General features: G+C 45.4%; 2 protein-coding genes across 3 annotated transcripts in view; both read right to left on the reverse strand.

Annotated features, from left to right (window-relative positions):
• Nucleotides 1–14131, reverse strand: part of LOC120910000 (zinc finger protein 436-like) — a 59106-nt gene that overhangs the window by 24155 nt on the left and 20820 nt on the right. The window lies entirely within an intron of this gene.
• The window catches only part of LOC120909983 (zinc finger protein 271-like), a 52839-nt gene continuing 48262 nt past the window's right edge, over nucleotides 9555–14131 (reverse strand). The window contains exons 9-10 of the mRNA XM_040321789.1: nucleotides 12485–12543; nucleotides 9555–12268 (exon numbers count right to left, since the gene is read on the reverse strand). Of these exons, the coding sequence (XP_040177723.1) occupies nucleotides 10386–12268; nucleotides 12485–12543 (1942 nt within the window). The 3' untranslated portion in view covers nucleotides 9555–10385. The remainder of the gene's footprint in view (nucleotides 12269–12484; nucleotides 12544–14131) is intronic.

The following is a 14131-nucleotide window of genomic DNA, read 5'->3' on the forward strand; positions in this document are numbered from 1 at the left end:
TCCCCAAACACTTGCTCCGTAGTTTGGGGCGGTGGAGTGTAAATGGCCCGGCGTAGCCACGCGTATCTTCAAGGGGGCGGCTTCTATTCAAATTAAGCACGCCCCCGATTCTAAGTAACTGCGCATGCGCCGGGCTTAAAAAAGCCCAGTGCGCATGCTCCAGTTCTAGGCGGAAAACGTCAATGACGCCGACGTGTGCGTCATTGACGTAAAGTCGTATTCAAGAACGACTTAGGGAAACGACGTAGCCGACGGAAAAACACAACGCGGACCCGACGCTATCCGTAACATGGCCTACGTGGGACATGCGGAACCTTACTCCTCATATAGCAGGAGTAAGTTTCCGCTTACGCAAACGACGTTTGCGACGGGTACGCGACACGAAATCGTTCGGGAATCGGCGTAGCAGGCTCATTTGCATAAACAAATGAGACCTTCACGTAAATGCCATCTAGCGGCGGGCGGCGTAATTACATTTAAGATCCGACAGTGTAAGTGACTTATACATGGCGGATCTTAAGTGTATCTATGCGAAAATGATTCTAAGAATCACTCGCATAGATACACGGGCCAAAAAAGAGAGATACGATGGAGTATCCTGAGATACTCCATCGTTACTTCTCTCAGAATATGGCCCAGAGTCTCCCCCCTTTTTATCAGGAGAAGAGGGTGGAGGGCGGCGGCCCAGAAAAAGCCTGGGTAAAATGCAGAACTTGAATTAACCCCTTCTCACCTGGACAGCCTGCAATTTCTAACAGCAGCAAATGTAAGCACCTGCTTACACACAAAAGCAATCTCCCATAATGAAAAAGATTGATGACCTTATGTTTAATGAAGAGCCACACTGAAGAGTTTTTTTGAATGAAGAGGTACAGGCTCACAGAGAAGGACATGTGCATGTGTTTAATGCAGTGTGACAGGCTTACTGTAATGCTGCGTACAAACAGTCGGAATTTCCGACAACATGGGAGCTTTTTGTTGGAAATTCCAACCCTGTGTAGGCTCCATGAGACATTTGCTGTCGGAATTTCCGACAACAAAAATTTGAGAGCTGGTTCTCAAATTTTCCGACAACAAAGTCTGTTCTCGAAAATTACGATCGTGTGTGGATGATTTCAATGCACAAAATTCCACACATGTTCTGAATGAAGTACGAGACGAAAGCGCTTGGTCTGGTAAAACTAGCGTTCACGCTGTGACGGACTGAAAAGCACGGGGATGAAAAGCGCAAATCTTCTTTCACCAAACTTCTACTAACACGACTGGTATTGAACTTCCCTTTAATAGTGCCGTCGTACGTCACCGCGTTCTTGACTACAACATTTGTGCGACCGTGGGTATGCAAGACAAGTTTGAGCCAACATCAGTCAGAAAAAAATCCATGGTTTTGTTGTCGGACATTTCATATCGTCTGTACGCTGCATAATAGGAATATGGAAATACAACTATGATGAGATATCAGAAAATGTTCATCCATCAGAAACTTCTGTGTCTCTTCTGTCCGATGAGTTGGTACTGCAGAGAAGCATTATTTGGAGTAAAGCTAAAATAGTTTTAAATGGTCTGGAAAGAAGTTACTTATCTCTAATGCAAGGGTTTTCTGTGTACAACAGCAGGACTGAGACTATGGGCCAGATTCTCATACATTAACGTTGCTCCTGGGCAGCGTAATGTATGTGCTGTACGCTACACCGCCGCAGGTTTACAGGTTTACATCCTGATTCTCAGAACACTTACCTGTAAACTTGCGGCGGTGTATCGTTAATTCGCTCGGCGCAAGCCCGCCCAATTCAAATGGGGCGGGCACCATTTCAATTAGGCGCGCTCCCGCGCCGAGCGTACTGCGCATGCTCCGTCGGGTAAATTACCCGACGTGCATTGCGCTAAATGACGTCGCCCCGACGTCATTTGCTTAGACGTTTACGTAAATGGCGTCCAGCGCCATTCACGGACGTCTTACGCAAACAACGTATTTTTTTTAAACTTCGACGCGGGAACGACGGCCATAGTTAACATTGGTTGCCCCTGCTAATAGCAGGGGCAACCTTACGCGTCGCGTACGCTACGAAAACAACGTAAATTCTCAGCGTCGGACGCGCGTAGGTTCGGGAATCTTGCGTACTTACCTCATTTGCATAGACGACGGGGAAAACGACGATGCGACACCTAGCGGCGGGAAAAAAAATTACTTTTAAGATCTGACAGCGTAACAGCCTTACGCATGTCAGATCTAATGGGTATCTATGCGCAACTGATTCTAAGAATCAGTCGCATAGATACCCGGGGCCAGATGAGGAGTTACGACGGCACTAATGGTGTTGCGCCGTCGTAACGCCTTTGAGAATCTGGCCCTATATGTGCAGTTCCAAACCAAAGGGATGCTGGCCAGATTATAGACGTGGGCATACTTGCTGCAGAAGCAAATATCCCGCTTGAGACAGAAGGCCTTAAGAACCAGCAGAAACCATATTCATGAAACCTCCCTTCCTCTAGAAGAAGCCTCTAGAGCCTAGGTAGGCAAAATTCAAATAACCAGCCTCAATATTTATCACTTTCCAGCCAATCCTTGAGAGGAGTGTCCAGTAGGGGGCTGGAGAGGGGATAAATAATCTGAAGCCCTGGAGAACTGGGTTCTCTCTCCATTGGAGGGTTCCAAAGCTTAAAGGAGTTCTCTGACCTAAAACTTTTAACCCCCGCTGTGCCCGGGCTGTAAAACTATACAAAATAAACTTTCACTTACCTGCCTACGATCCCCCGTTGTTCCGATATCGCCGTCCCGTTCTCCTGGTCCCGGTCTCTTCCGCTTCCTGTGTGTCGGTGACTCATAGTGCGCTCAGCCTATCAGCGGCCGCGACGGGACATTGCTGCGGCCGCTGATAGGCTGAGCGCACTATGAGTCACCGACACACAGGAAGCGGAAGAGACCGGGACCGGAGAACGGGACGGCGATATCGGAACAACGGGGATCGTAGGCAGGTAAGTGAAAGTTTATTTTGTATAGTTTTACAGCCCGGGCACAGCGGGGGTTAAAAGTTTTAGGTCAGAGAACTCCTTTAAGGGACTGCTGCCCTTAGGTAGCCCATGGACAATGCAGCTGTTCTAGAGGCCTCAACGGTGACAGGGCTTGGGCCTAGATGGACCTTGTCAGAAGCTGATCTTACTACAAGGGATCAGGACTGCCTCACTCACTAGACTGTGTCTGGAGGAAGCTGGAAGCTGGCAGCTGTCCTGGAGACTTGTGAGTAATGACCCTAAATTAATCCCTGTGTAATGTTCTGGAGATTGTACTGGTTACCAGCAGTTTTGCATTGTCGTAAGGCAACCAGATGCCAAAAGGGCTTGTCGCATTGTCTTTAGCTGTGAGGTGCTAGACTAGTCAGAGGCTTATTTCATGTCCTGCAGTTGTGAGGTCTTTAGACTGGTCAGAAACCTGCCTCATGGTCCCCAGCTGTGAGGCTTAATGCCGCGTACACACGATCAGAAATTCCGACAAGAAAAGTTTGATGTGAGCTTTTGGTCGGAAATTCCGACCGAGTGTATGCTCCATCGGATATTTTCTTTTGGAATTTCCGACAACAAAAATTTGAGAACTGGTTCTCAAATTATCCGACAAGAAAAGTTCTGCTTGAAAATTCTGATTGTCTGTATGCAATTCCGACCCGCAAAAAAAAACACGCATGCTCTGAATCAATGCGACGCATGCTCGGAATCATTGAACTTCATTTTTCTCGGCTCGATGTAGTGTTGTACATCACCGCATTCTTGACTGTCGGAATTTGGTGTGACTGTGTGTATGCAAGACAAGTTTGAGCCATAATTCCGTCGGAAAAAAAACATGCTTTACTTGTCGGATTTTTTCATCATCCACACTACATTAGACTGCTCGGAGACTTGACTCATGGTAACCAGCGGTAAGGTCTTAGACTGCTCAGAATGTTGCCCCATGGCCCAGCAGTGAGGCTTTAGACTGCTAAGAAACCTGCCTCATGGTCCCCAGCTGTGAGGTTTTAGACTGCTCAGAGACTTGCCTCATGATTTTCATCTGTGAGGCCTTACACTGCTCAGAATGTTACTTCATGTTCCCAAGCTGTGAGGTCTAATGCTGCGTACACATGACCGTTTTTCAGGTTGTAAAAAATTACGTTTTTTTTTAATGTCATTAAAAACTATCGTGTGTGGGCTCCAGAGCATTTTTTCACAATGTAAAAAATGGCCATTAAAAATTTCGAACATGCTCTAATTTTTCACAAAGTTTTTAACGTTGTCGTTTTTAACGTCGTAAAAAATGGTCGTGTGTGGGCTTTAACGACGTAAAAAAAATGCGGATGCTCAGAAGCAAGTTATGAGACGGGAGCGCTCGTTCTGGTAAAACTAGCGCTCGTAATGGAGTAAGCACATTCATCACGCTGTAACAGACATAAAAGCGCAAATCATCTTTTACTAACACAAAATCAGCTAAAGCAGCCCCAAGGGTGGCGCCATCCGCATGGAACTTCCCCTTTATAGTGCCGTCGTACGTGTTGTACGTTACCGCGCTTTGCTAGAGCATTTTTTTTTCACGATTGTGTGTAGGCAAGGCCGTTTTAACGATCGGGTTGAAAAGAACGTCGTTTTTTCTAAACCATTAAAAAAGTAATTTTTTATAACCCGAAAAACGGTTGTGTGTACGCGGCATTAGACTGCTCAGAAACCTGTCCCATGGTCCCCAGCTGTGAGGTCCAAGACTGCAGACCCGTTTCTCTATAATCAACGCAATGAATTATCGGATTATTTCATTAATAAAATTGAAAAAATCCGTACAAGCTTCGAGCAAAATGGAATCTGCATGAGTCCCGCCCCTAAGCCCAACCCAAATACCATTATATACCCGGATCAAGCACCTAAATTCACCTTTAAACCCATCATAGCCACAAAAAACATCATTCGGTCTCTGCGCAACAGCACAGCACCCAATGACATCATTCCCACTAAACTGCTGAAAGAAAGTGCCGATATATTGGCACCAGCTATCACGCAGCTTATAAATCAATCATTCAAGGAGGGCATGGTGCCATCCTTGTTGAAACAAGGCACAATAAAACCGATCTTAAAAAAACCCACCCTCGACCCTAAAGACCCAAACAATAGGAGGCCCATAATGGGTCTAAATGTTTTCTCCAAAATAATAGAGAAAGAAGTTGTACAACAGTTACAACTGCATTTAGAAACCCAAAAATTACTTGATACGTTTCAATCAGGCTTCTGGCCAGGCCACGGAACTGAAACTGCTCTGGTAAAAATATGGGATGACATCCTAGAGGCCGCAGATGAAGGAGAATCTTCTCTCCTGATCCTGTTGGACCTTAGTGCGGCCTTTGACACGGTAGACCATGGACTACTACTCACTAGGCTAACTCAAGTAGCCAAAGTCGCAGAAGCTGATTTACCATGGTTCTCCTCCTTTTTGGAAAACCGATCACAAACAGTGAAATTGGGATCTTTCACATCAGGAAAGCATACGGTATCATGCGGAGTCCCTCCGGGATCTCCATTATCACCGTTACTGTTCAATATCTATCTCCGTCCCCTCTTTGAAATCATCAGGAACCAGAAGCTACTTTACCATTCCTATGCAGACGACACTCAACTATATCTCCGCGTCAGCAACGAAAAGGATCATTCTCTTGGATTAGAGAGATCCCTTACTCTAATAGATAACTGGATCACATCCAGTTATCTTAAACTTAATGGTTCAAAAACACAGCTTCTCCTGTTTCACGCAAACCGGAAAAGTCACTCCACCCCAACTTGGACCCCACCGCCCATTCTGGGTAAACATATCTCCCCTAGCACCAAAGTCAAAAGTCTCGGAGTCATCTTCGACTCCTACATGACAATGGATGCACAAATAGGGTCAGTAGTCAGCGGATCCCACCATCTGCTGCGCCTACTACGCCGACTAACCCCCTTTATCCCTAAAGAGGACATTGCAGTCGTGGTGGGAACAATCATCAATTCCAGACTGGACTACACTAATGCCCTTTATTTAGGACTTCCCAAATACCAAATCACTCGTCTGCAAGTCGTTCAAAATACGGCCGCTCGATTAGTGACTGGAAAAAAAACATGGGAGTCGATCTCCTTTTCGCTTAGATCTCTTCACTGGCTACCAGTGAAAGACAGAATCACTTTTAAGGCACTTTGCCTAACGCACAAGTGTATTCAAGGAAACGCTCCCCAATATCTATGCGAAAAAATAAAAATTTATAACCCAAATCGCATTCTGCGATCAACAAATCAAAACCTACTGGAAATACCCAAGGCAAGATACAAATCCAAAGGAGATCGGAGATTTGCTGTCCAAGGACCTCGACTGTGGAATGCACCACCAACCACCATCCGACTGGAGTCGGACCACTTGGCCTTCAGGAGAAAGATTAAAACTCATCTCTTCTGAGGAAAAGTGTTTCCTTACAGAAGGAATGGAAACAGCGCCCAGAGGCGATTCAGTTCGCATGTGTTGCGCTCTATAAGTTTTTCACTCACTCACTCAATCACACACCGATATTATTTTAGATAAAGAATATAAAAAAATGTAATTAAAATACAACAGTTTGACAGCATTTTAATATTTATAATTATGGAAAAAATGAAAAAAATATACTGAAAATCTTCCAAATTATATTACAAGGGATTGAAACTTCATGTTCTCACTGGGGATTCCACTGTACATGCTCAGTGAATAGAGTAGAGCCCAGATCTGAATAATCAGGCCTGACCAGCTGATCACAGCACAGATTTATATCCCAGATTCTAACTTTCACTTTCACAGGATTCTACCACCAGGAATGAATGTACTGGGAATTGATATGCAGAACCTATGAAATCCCATCTCTTCTGGAACTCCCCACCTCATTTATACAGCCACACTACATTCACCGACAGCTCTCCTCCACCATCCACACTACATTCTCCGACAGCTCTCCTCCACCATCCACACTACATTCTCCAACAGCTCTCCTCCACCATCCACACTACATTCTCCTCCCCCCATCCACACTACATTCTCCGACAGATCTCCTCCACCATCCACACTACATTCTCCGACAGCTCCCCTCCACCATCCACACTACATTCTCCGACAGCTCTCCTCCACCATCCACACTACGTTCTCCGACAGCTCCCCTCCACCATCCACACTACATTCTCCGACAGCTCTCCTCCACCATCCACACTACATTCTCCGACAGCTCTCCTCCACCATCCACACTACATTCTCCGACAGCTCTCCTCCACCATCCACACTACATTCTCTGACAGCTCTCCTCCACCATCTACACTACATTCTCTGACAGCTCTCCTCCATCATCCACACTACATTCTCCGACAGCTCTCCTCCCTTCATCCACACTACATTCTCCGACAGCTCTCCTCTCCACCATCCACACTACATTCTCCTACAGCTCTCCTCCACCATCCACACTACATTCTCCGACAGATCTCCTCCATCATCCACACTACATTCTCCGACAGCTCTCCTCCACCATCCACACTACATTCTCCGACAGCTCTCCTCCACCATCCACACTACATTCTCTGACAGCTCTCCTCCACCATCTACACTACATTCTCTGACAGCTCTCCTCCATCATCCACACTACATTCTCCGACAGCTCTCCTCCCTTCATCCACACTACATTCTCCGACAGCTCTCCTCTCCACCATCCACACTACATTCTCCTACAGCTCTCCTCCACCATCCACACTACATTCTCCGACAGATCTCCTCCATCATCCACACTACATTCTCCAACAGCTCTCCTCCACCATCCACACTACATTCTCCGACAGCTCTCCTCCACCATCCACACTACATTTTCCGACAGCTCTACACTATCCACACTACATTCTCCGACAGATCTCCTCCACCATCCACACTACATTCCCCAACAGCTCTCCTCCCACCATCCACACTACATTCTCCGACAGCTCTCCTCCACCATCCACACTACATTCTCCGACAGCTCTCCTCCACCATCCACACTACATTCTCCGACAGCTCTCCTCCACTATCCACACTACATTCTCCGACAGCTCTCCCCCACCATCCACACTACATTCTCCGACAGCTCTCCTCCACCATCCACACTACATTCTCCTCCCCCCATCCACACTACATTCTCCGACAGCTCTCCTCCACCATCCACACTACATTCTCCTCCCACCATCCACACTACATTCTCTGACAACTCTCCTCCATCATCCACACTACATTCTCCGAAAGCTCTCCTCCCTTCATCCACACTACATTCTCCGACAGCTCTCCTCTCCACCATCCACACTACATTCTCCGACAGCTCTCCTCCACCATCCACACTACATTTTCCGACAGATCTCCTCCACCATCCACACTACATTTTCCGACAGATCTCCTCCACCATCCACACTACATTCTCCGACAGATCTCCTCCGCCATCTACACTACATTCTCCGACAGCTCTCCTCCACCATCCACACTACATTCTCCGACAGATCTCCCCCCACCCTCCATTCTCCGACAGCTCTCCTCCACCATCCACACTACATTCTCCGACAGCTCTCCTCCACCATCCACACTACATTCTCTGACAGCTCTCCTCCACCATCCACACTACATTCTCCGACAGCTCTCCTCCACCATCCACACTACATTCTCCGACAGCTCTCCTCCCACCATCCACACTACATTTTTAGGCAACTCTTCCATCTTCATGGACTGTCGGTGTAAATATTGGACTTACTTAGTACTGGAAGAACAAAAACATACAGCGCACAAGGGTTAAGTGAATGTCACTTTATAGTCTGTAAAATAATATGAAAAAACATATATGCATGAAAAATTGAAAAATTGAAATAGCCACAAATAGCACACAGGAAAATAGAACATTAAAATTCTAAAAAATCTAATAAAAATAGTCCGCATAACATAGGCAGAAGTTCATGTGGAGATGGTAGAGTAAAAACACATACACTTCGGGGGAGATGTTAGGAATAAATCCAAATGGTGTGCATATACTTGTATGCAGAGGTGATCCGATACCTCAACAAAAGCAGCCGCTTGTACGTCTCTATGCGGGGAGATGGAATCCGTTGGTGGGAAGATGACAGCCACGCTGGGAGCAGATGTAAATGCTGTTACCATGCAGAGAAGATACTGCCGTTTTGACCTCACTAGCTCAGGGGCTGATGGAAAAGGAAAACTTCCTCGCAAACAGGGATCTCAAGCGGCAGGGGAAGTCCTGAAGGGGAACCACCAAGCCGGTTCAGTGACGCAACCGCGTCACACGGAAGCGAGGAGAGGGGGACGGAAGCCTAATTGAGTCACACAGAAAGAGAGAAGGAGGTGTCCGGACACCATCGATCAAGCGTCAGGTGACTCCAGGCACCAATCGTTGTGGGCAAAATTCAAGCAGTACGGGTACTGGCGCTAGCGTCACTGGAAGGATTTCCCGAGTGTCAGCACAACACATCAGCTACAATGTGCTTACTGCAAACATATGGGGGCATCAAAGATAGTTAAGGTGAGCCGTGACTGTTTTATATGAGAACCACGTTCCTTTCATTTATTCTTTATGTCTATATATCTGACAAACCACACCCCTAAAAACTCAAATATTTTTATTATACCCCCCGATGTACTGTGATGAGCATTATACATCATACAGCATTATACACCCCTTGTCTCTATCTGACCCCCTCCCTAGGAGAATCTGAGGCTCGTGGGGGTAACATGTATTCCCTTGTTATGTCCCGTCATCAGAGTATTCACCTGTATGAATTTTCTGGTGTCCAACAAGGTCCTTTTTGTGAATGAAACATTTCCCGCACCCTGAACATGAATAAGGGTGCTTTTTCTGGTTTCTCACAAGTTCCTTTTTCTCAAAGATTTCCCGCACTCTGAACATGAATAAAGACCCTCCCCTGTGTGAATTCTCTGGTGTATAACAAGGTCTCTTTTACGAATGAAGGATTTGCCGCACTGTAAACATGGATAAGGACGCTCACCCGTGTAAATTCTCAGATATTCAAAAAGCAAAACATTTCCCGCACTCACCTGTGAGAATTTTCTGTTGTATAAGAAGATGTTCTTTCCTAATTACACATTTCCCACACATTGAACAAGAATAAGAGTGTTCACCCGTGTGTATCCTCTGGTGTATAATACTTTTTTCTTTTTGAAGGGAACATTTGCCGCACTCTCTCAACAAGAGAAAGGACACTCAGTAGTATGAAGATTTTCTGGTGTTCAACAAGTTGTTTATTTTGCGATTGAAACATTTCCCACACGCTGAACATAAATGAGGACGCTGACTACTGTGAATTCTATGACATCTACGAAGGTCATTCTTTGCATTGAAAGGTTTCCCTCACTGTGAAGATGAAGAAGGACGTTCACCTGTGTGAACTCTCTGGTGTTTAACAAGGTGTTCTTTTCCAGTGAAAGATTTCCCGCACTCTGTACATGAATAAGGGCGCTCTCCTGTGTGACGTTTCTGGTGTTTAAAAAGTGCTCCTTTTTGGGTGAAAGATTTTTCGCACTCTGAACATGAATAAGGGCGCTCTCCTGTGTGAACTCTATTGTGTTGTTCAAGGTCTCGTTTCCAAATAAAAGATTTCCCGCACTCTGTACATGAATAAGGGCGCTCTCCTGTGTGAAGTTTCTGGTGTTTAAAAAGTGCTCTATTTGCGGTGAAAGATTTCCCGCACTCTGAACATGAATAAGGGCACTCTCCTGTGTGAACTCTATTGTGTTGTTCAAGGTCTCGTTTCCAAATGAAAGATTTCCCGCACTCTGTACATGAATAAGGGCGCTCTCCTGTGTGAAGTTTCTGGTGTGTAAAAAGTGCTCCTTTTTGGGTGAAAGATTTCCCGCACTCTGAACATAAATAAGGGCGTTCCCCTGTGTGAACTCTATTGTGTCGATCAAGGTCTCCTTTCCCAGTGAAAGATTTCCCACACTCTGAGCATGAATGAGGAGGACATATATCCGTGTGACTTTTCTGATGCAAAACTAGGGCTGTTTTGTAAATGAAACTTTTTTCGCACTCTGAACACGAATGACGATCACCTGTGTGAATTCTCTGGTGTTCCAAAAGTGTTCCTTGTCTGGTGAAAGATTTCCCGCACTCTGAACACGAAAAAGGACGCACGCCCGTGTGAATTCTCTGGTGTCTTAAAAGTGTTAATTGTCTGCTGAAAGATTTCCCGCACTCTGAACACGAATAAGGGATCTCACCTGTGTGAATTCTCTGATGTTCAACAAGGCCTTTTTTGTGGGAGAAATTTTTCCCGCACTCTGAACATGAATAAGGACGCTCACCTGTGTGAGTTCTCTGGTGTTCCGTAAGCTGAGCTTTGTGAGAGAAATTTTTCCCACACTCTGCACATGAAAATGGATGCTCACCTGTGTGATCTCTCTGGTGTACATTAAGTTGTCCTTTGTCACTAAAACGTTTCCCGCACTCTGAACATGAATAAGGACGCTCACCTGTGTGAATTCTCTGGTGAATAATAAGTCGTCCTTTATCACGAAAACATTTACCACACTCTGAACATGAATTAAGATGCACACCTGTGTGGACGAGCTTGTGTCGTACAAGGTGTGATGCCCGAGTGAAAGATTTCCCACACTCTGAACACAAATAAGGGCGCTCACCTGTGTGAATTCTCTGGTGTCTAACAAGTTCTTGTTTTTGAGAGAAAGATTTCTCGCACTCTGAGCATGAATAAGGATATTCACCCGTGTGAGGGTTCTGGTGTTTAAAAAGTGATATTTTTGAAACAAACGTTTTCCCACACTCTGAACAAGGGAAAGGACGCTCACCCGTGTGGCTTCTCTGGTGTGAAATGAGGTGTTCTTTTCTAAGGAAACATTTACCACACTCTAAACAACGGAAAGGACGTTCACCTGAATGAATTGTCTGATGTCTCAAAAGCGCTTTGTTTTCAGTGAAAGATTTCCCGCACTCTGTACATGAATATGGACGCTCCCCCGTGTGAATTCTCTGGTGCGCAAGAAGATGCCCTTTCCTACTGAAACATTTCCCGCACTCTGAACATGAATGAGGATGTTCAACCGTGTGAATTCTCTGGTGCGCAAGAAGGTTTTTGTTTTTAGTGAAAGATTTCCCGCACTCTGAACATGACAATGAACGCTCTCCTGTGTGAACCTTCTTATGGCTTGAAGAAGATTTCTGGGGATTGGATGGATCTGGTGATCTGTCAGCACTGTGAGAACTTGGAAGGACATCTGAAGTCATAGTATGGGATTTATCAGAAGGTTCCTCAGGATTAGAAGGATCCATTGATCTTAGATGGACATCTGAAGTCATAGTATGGGATTTATCAGAAGGTTCCTCAGGATTGGAAGGATCCATTGATCTTAGATGGACATCTGAAGTCATAGTATGGGATTTATCAGAAGGTTCCTCAGGATTAGAAGGATCCATTGATCTTGGATGGACATCTGAAGTCATAGTATGGGATTTATCAGAAGGTTCCTCAGGATTGGAAGGATCTGATGATCTTAGATGGACATCTGAAGTCATAGTATGGGATTTATCAGAAGGTTCCTCAGGATTAGAAGGATCCATTGATCTTGGATGGACATCTGAAGTCATAGTATGGGATTTATCAGAAGGTTCCTCAGGATTGGAAGGATCTGATGATCTAACCAACCAATCAGAGGTGACTTTGGGAGAATATTGTGGAATGTCGGTATCCTCTGCCTTACAATCTGGAGATATAATAAGATGTCCCTCCGATGGATTTATATTCCAGAAACACCGTCCATCTGCTGGAAAGCAATATTTAATAGAAGTCATATCTGTTCTCATACATCTTGTATTCAGAAGTCATAGATCTGTGTGTAGCTTTCAAAACGTTCCCAGAGATCTGGCATTGAATTGGGTGCAATTATAACAGAGAACTACAAATACAAACCAGATCAATGATACAAAACACCCAAATCATACTAAGCAATAGTATTTATGTATTGATGACAAGGTTATGGTGAAGAATGGGACTTTCCTCCACCTATTTTTTATAACATATCAAAGATATACTATTCATATAGTGTAGAGCAGTGGTGGGAAACTATACAATGTGCACAGCAGAGCCTAAGGCCCCGTACACACCATAGAATCCATCCGCAGATAAATCCCAGCAAATGGGTTTCAGCGGATAGATCCTATGGTGTGTACACGCCAGCGGATCTTTTTCCGCGGATATATCTCCCCTGGGATGGATTCCAGCAGATCGAATATTTGCTGACATGCCAAGCAAATCCATCTGCTGGAGTCCATCCCAACGGATGGATCCGCTGGTCTGTATAGACTCACCGAATCCATCCGTCCGAAGGGATCCCCCGCATGCGTCGCAATGATTAGACGCAAGCGTGGAATTCCTTATATGACAGCGTCGCGCCGAAATCCTCTGGCGATGACGTGTCGCGCCGTCGCCGCGATTATGACGCGGCGACGGCGCGACACGTCATCGCCAGAGGATTTCGGCGTGGATTTCAATGCGATGGTGAGTACACTCCATCGCATTAAAATCTGCTGAAATCCTCGAGAGGATTTATCCGTGGAAACGGTCCGCTGGACCGTATCCGCGGATAAATCCTCCCGTGTGTATGGGGCCTAAAACATTTTTAAAGTGAATTTATCAAACTTCCACCAGATCTGTGCAAGAGAAATCACCAATTATCAAACAATCCCAATATTTCATACACCGAAAACAATGATCAATGGCAGACTTGCCTCAAGGACAGGTTGTTTTGGGTGAGGGTACATGCTTTAATATACTCTGTAACTATGATCAACATTCCTAAAAAAAACACAAGTGGCTCTTTTAAATGGACCTGTTGATGAGATTCCCAAGCAACTGCAAACTCTTATGCAGGCTACAAGACAAGGTGGAGATGTCCTGTTGGACGAAACACGTAGGGTCTGAGTCTCCCTTTCTATTCCTTAAAGGGGTTGTAAAGGAAAAAAATGTTTTCATAATAAGCATCCTTTACCTGCAGACATTCCTCTTTTCACTTCCTCATTGTTCGTTTTTGCTCAGAAGTTGCACTATTTCTTCTCTGTTCTGTTCACTTCCTGCTTGTCTG

This window comes from Rana temporaria, chromosome 8 (assembly GCF_905171775.1).
Source record: "Rana temporaria chromosome 8, aRanTem1.1, whole genome shotgun sequence".
In the NCBI taxonomy this organism is placed as follows: domain Eukaryota; kingdom Metazoa; phylum Chordata; class Amphibia; order Anura; family Ranidae; genus Rana; species Rana temporaria.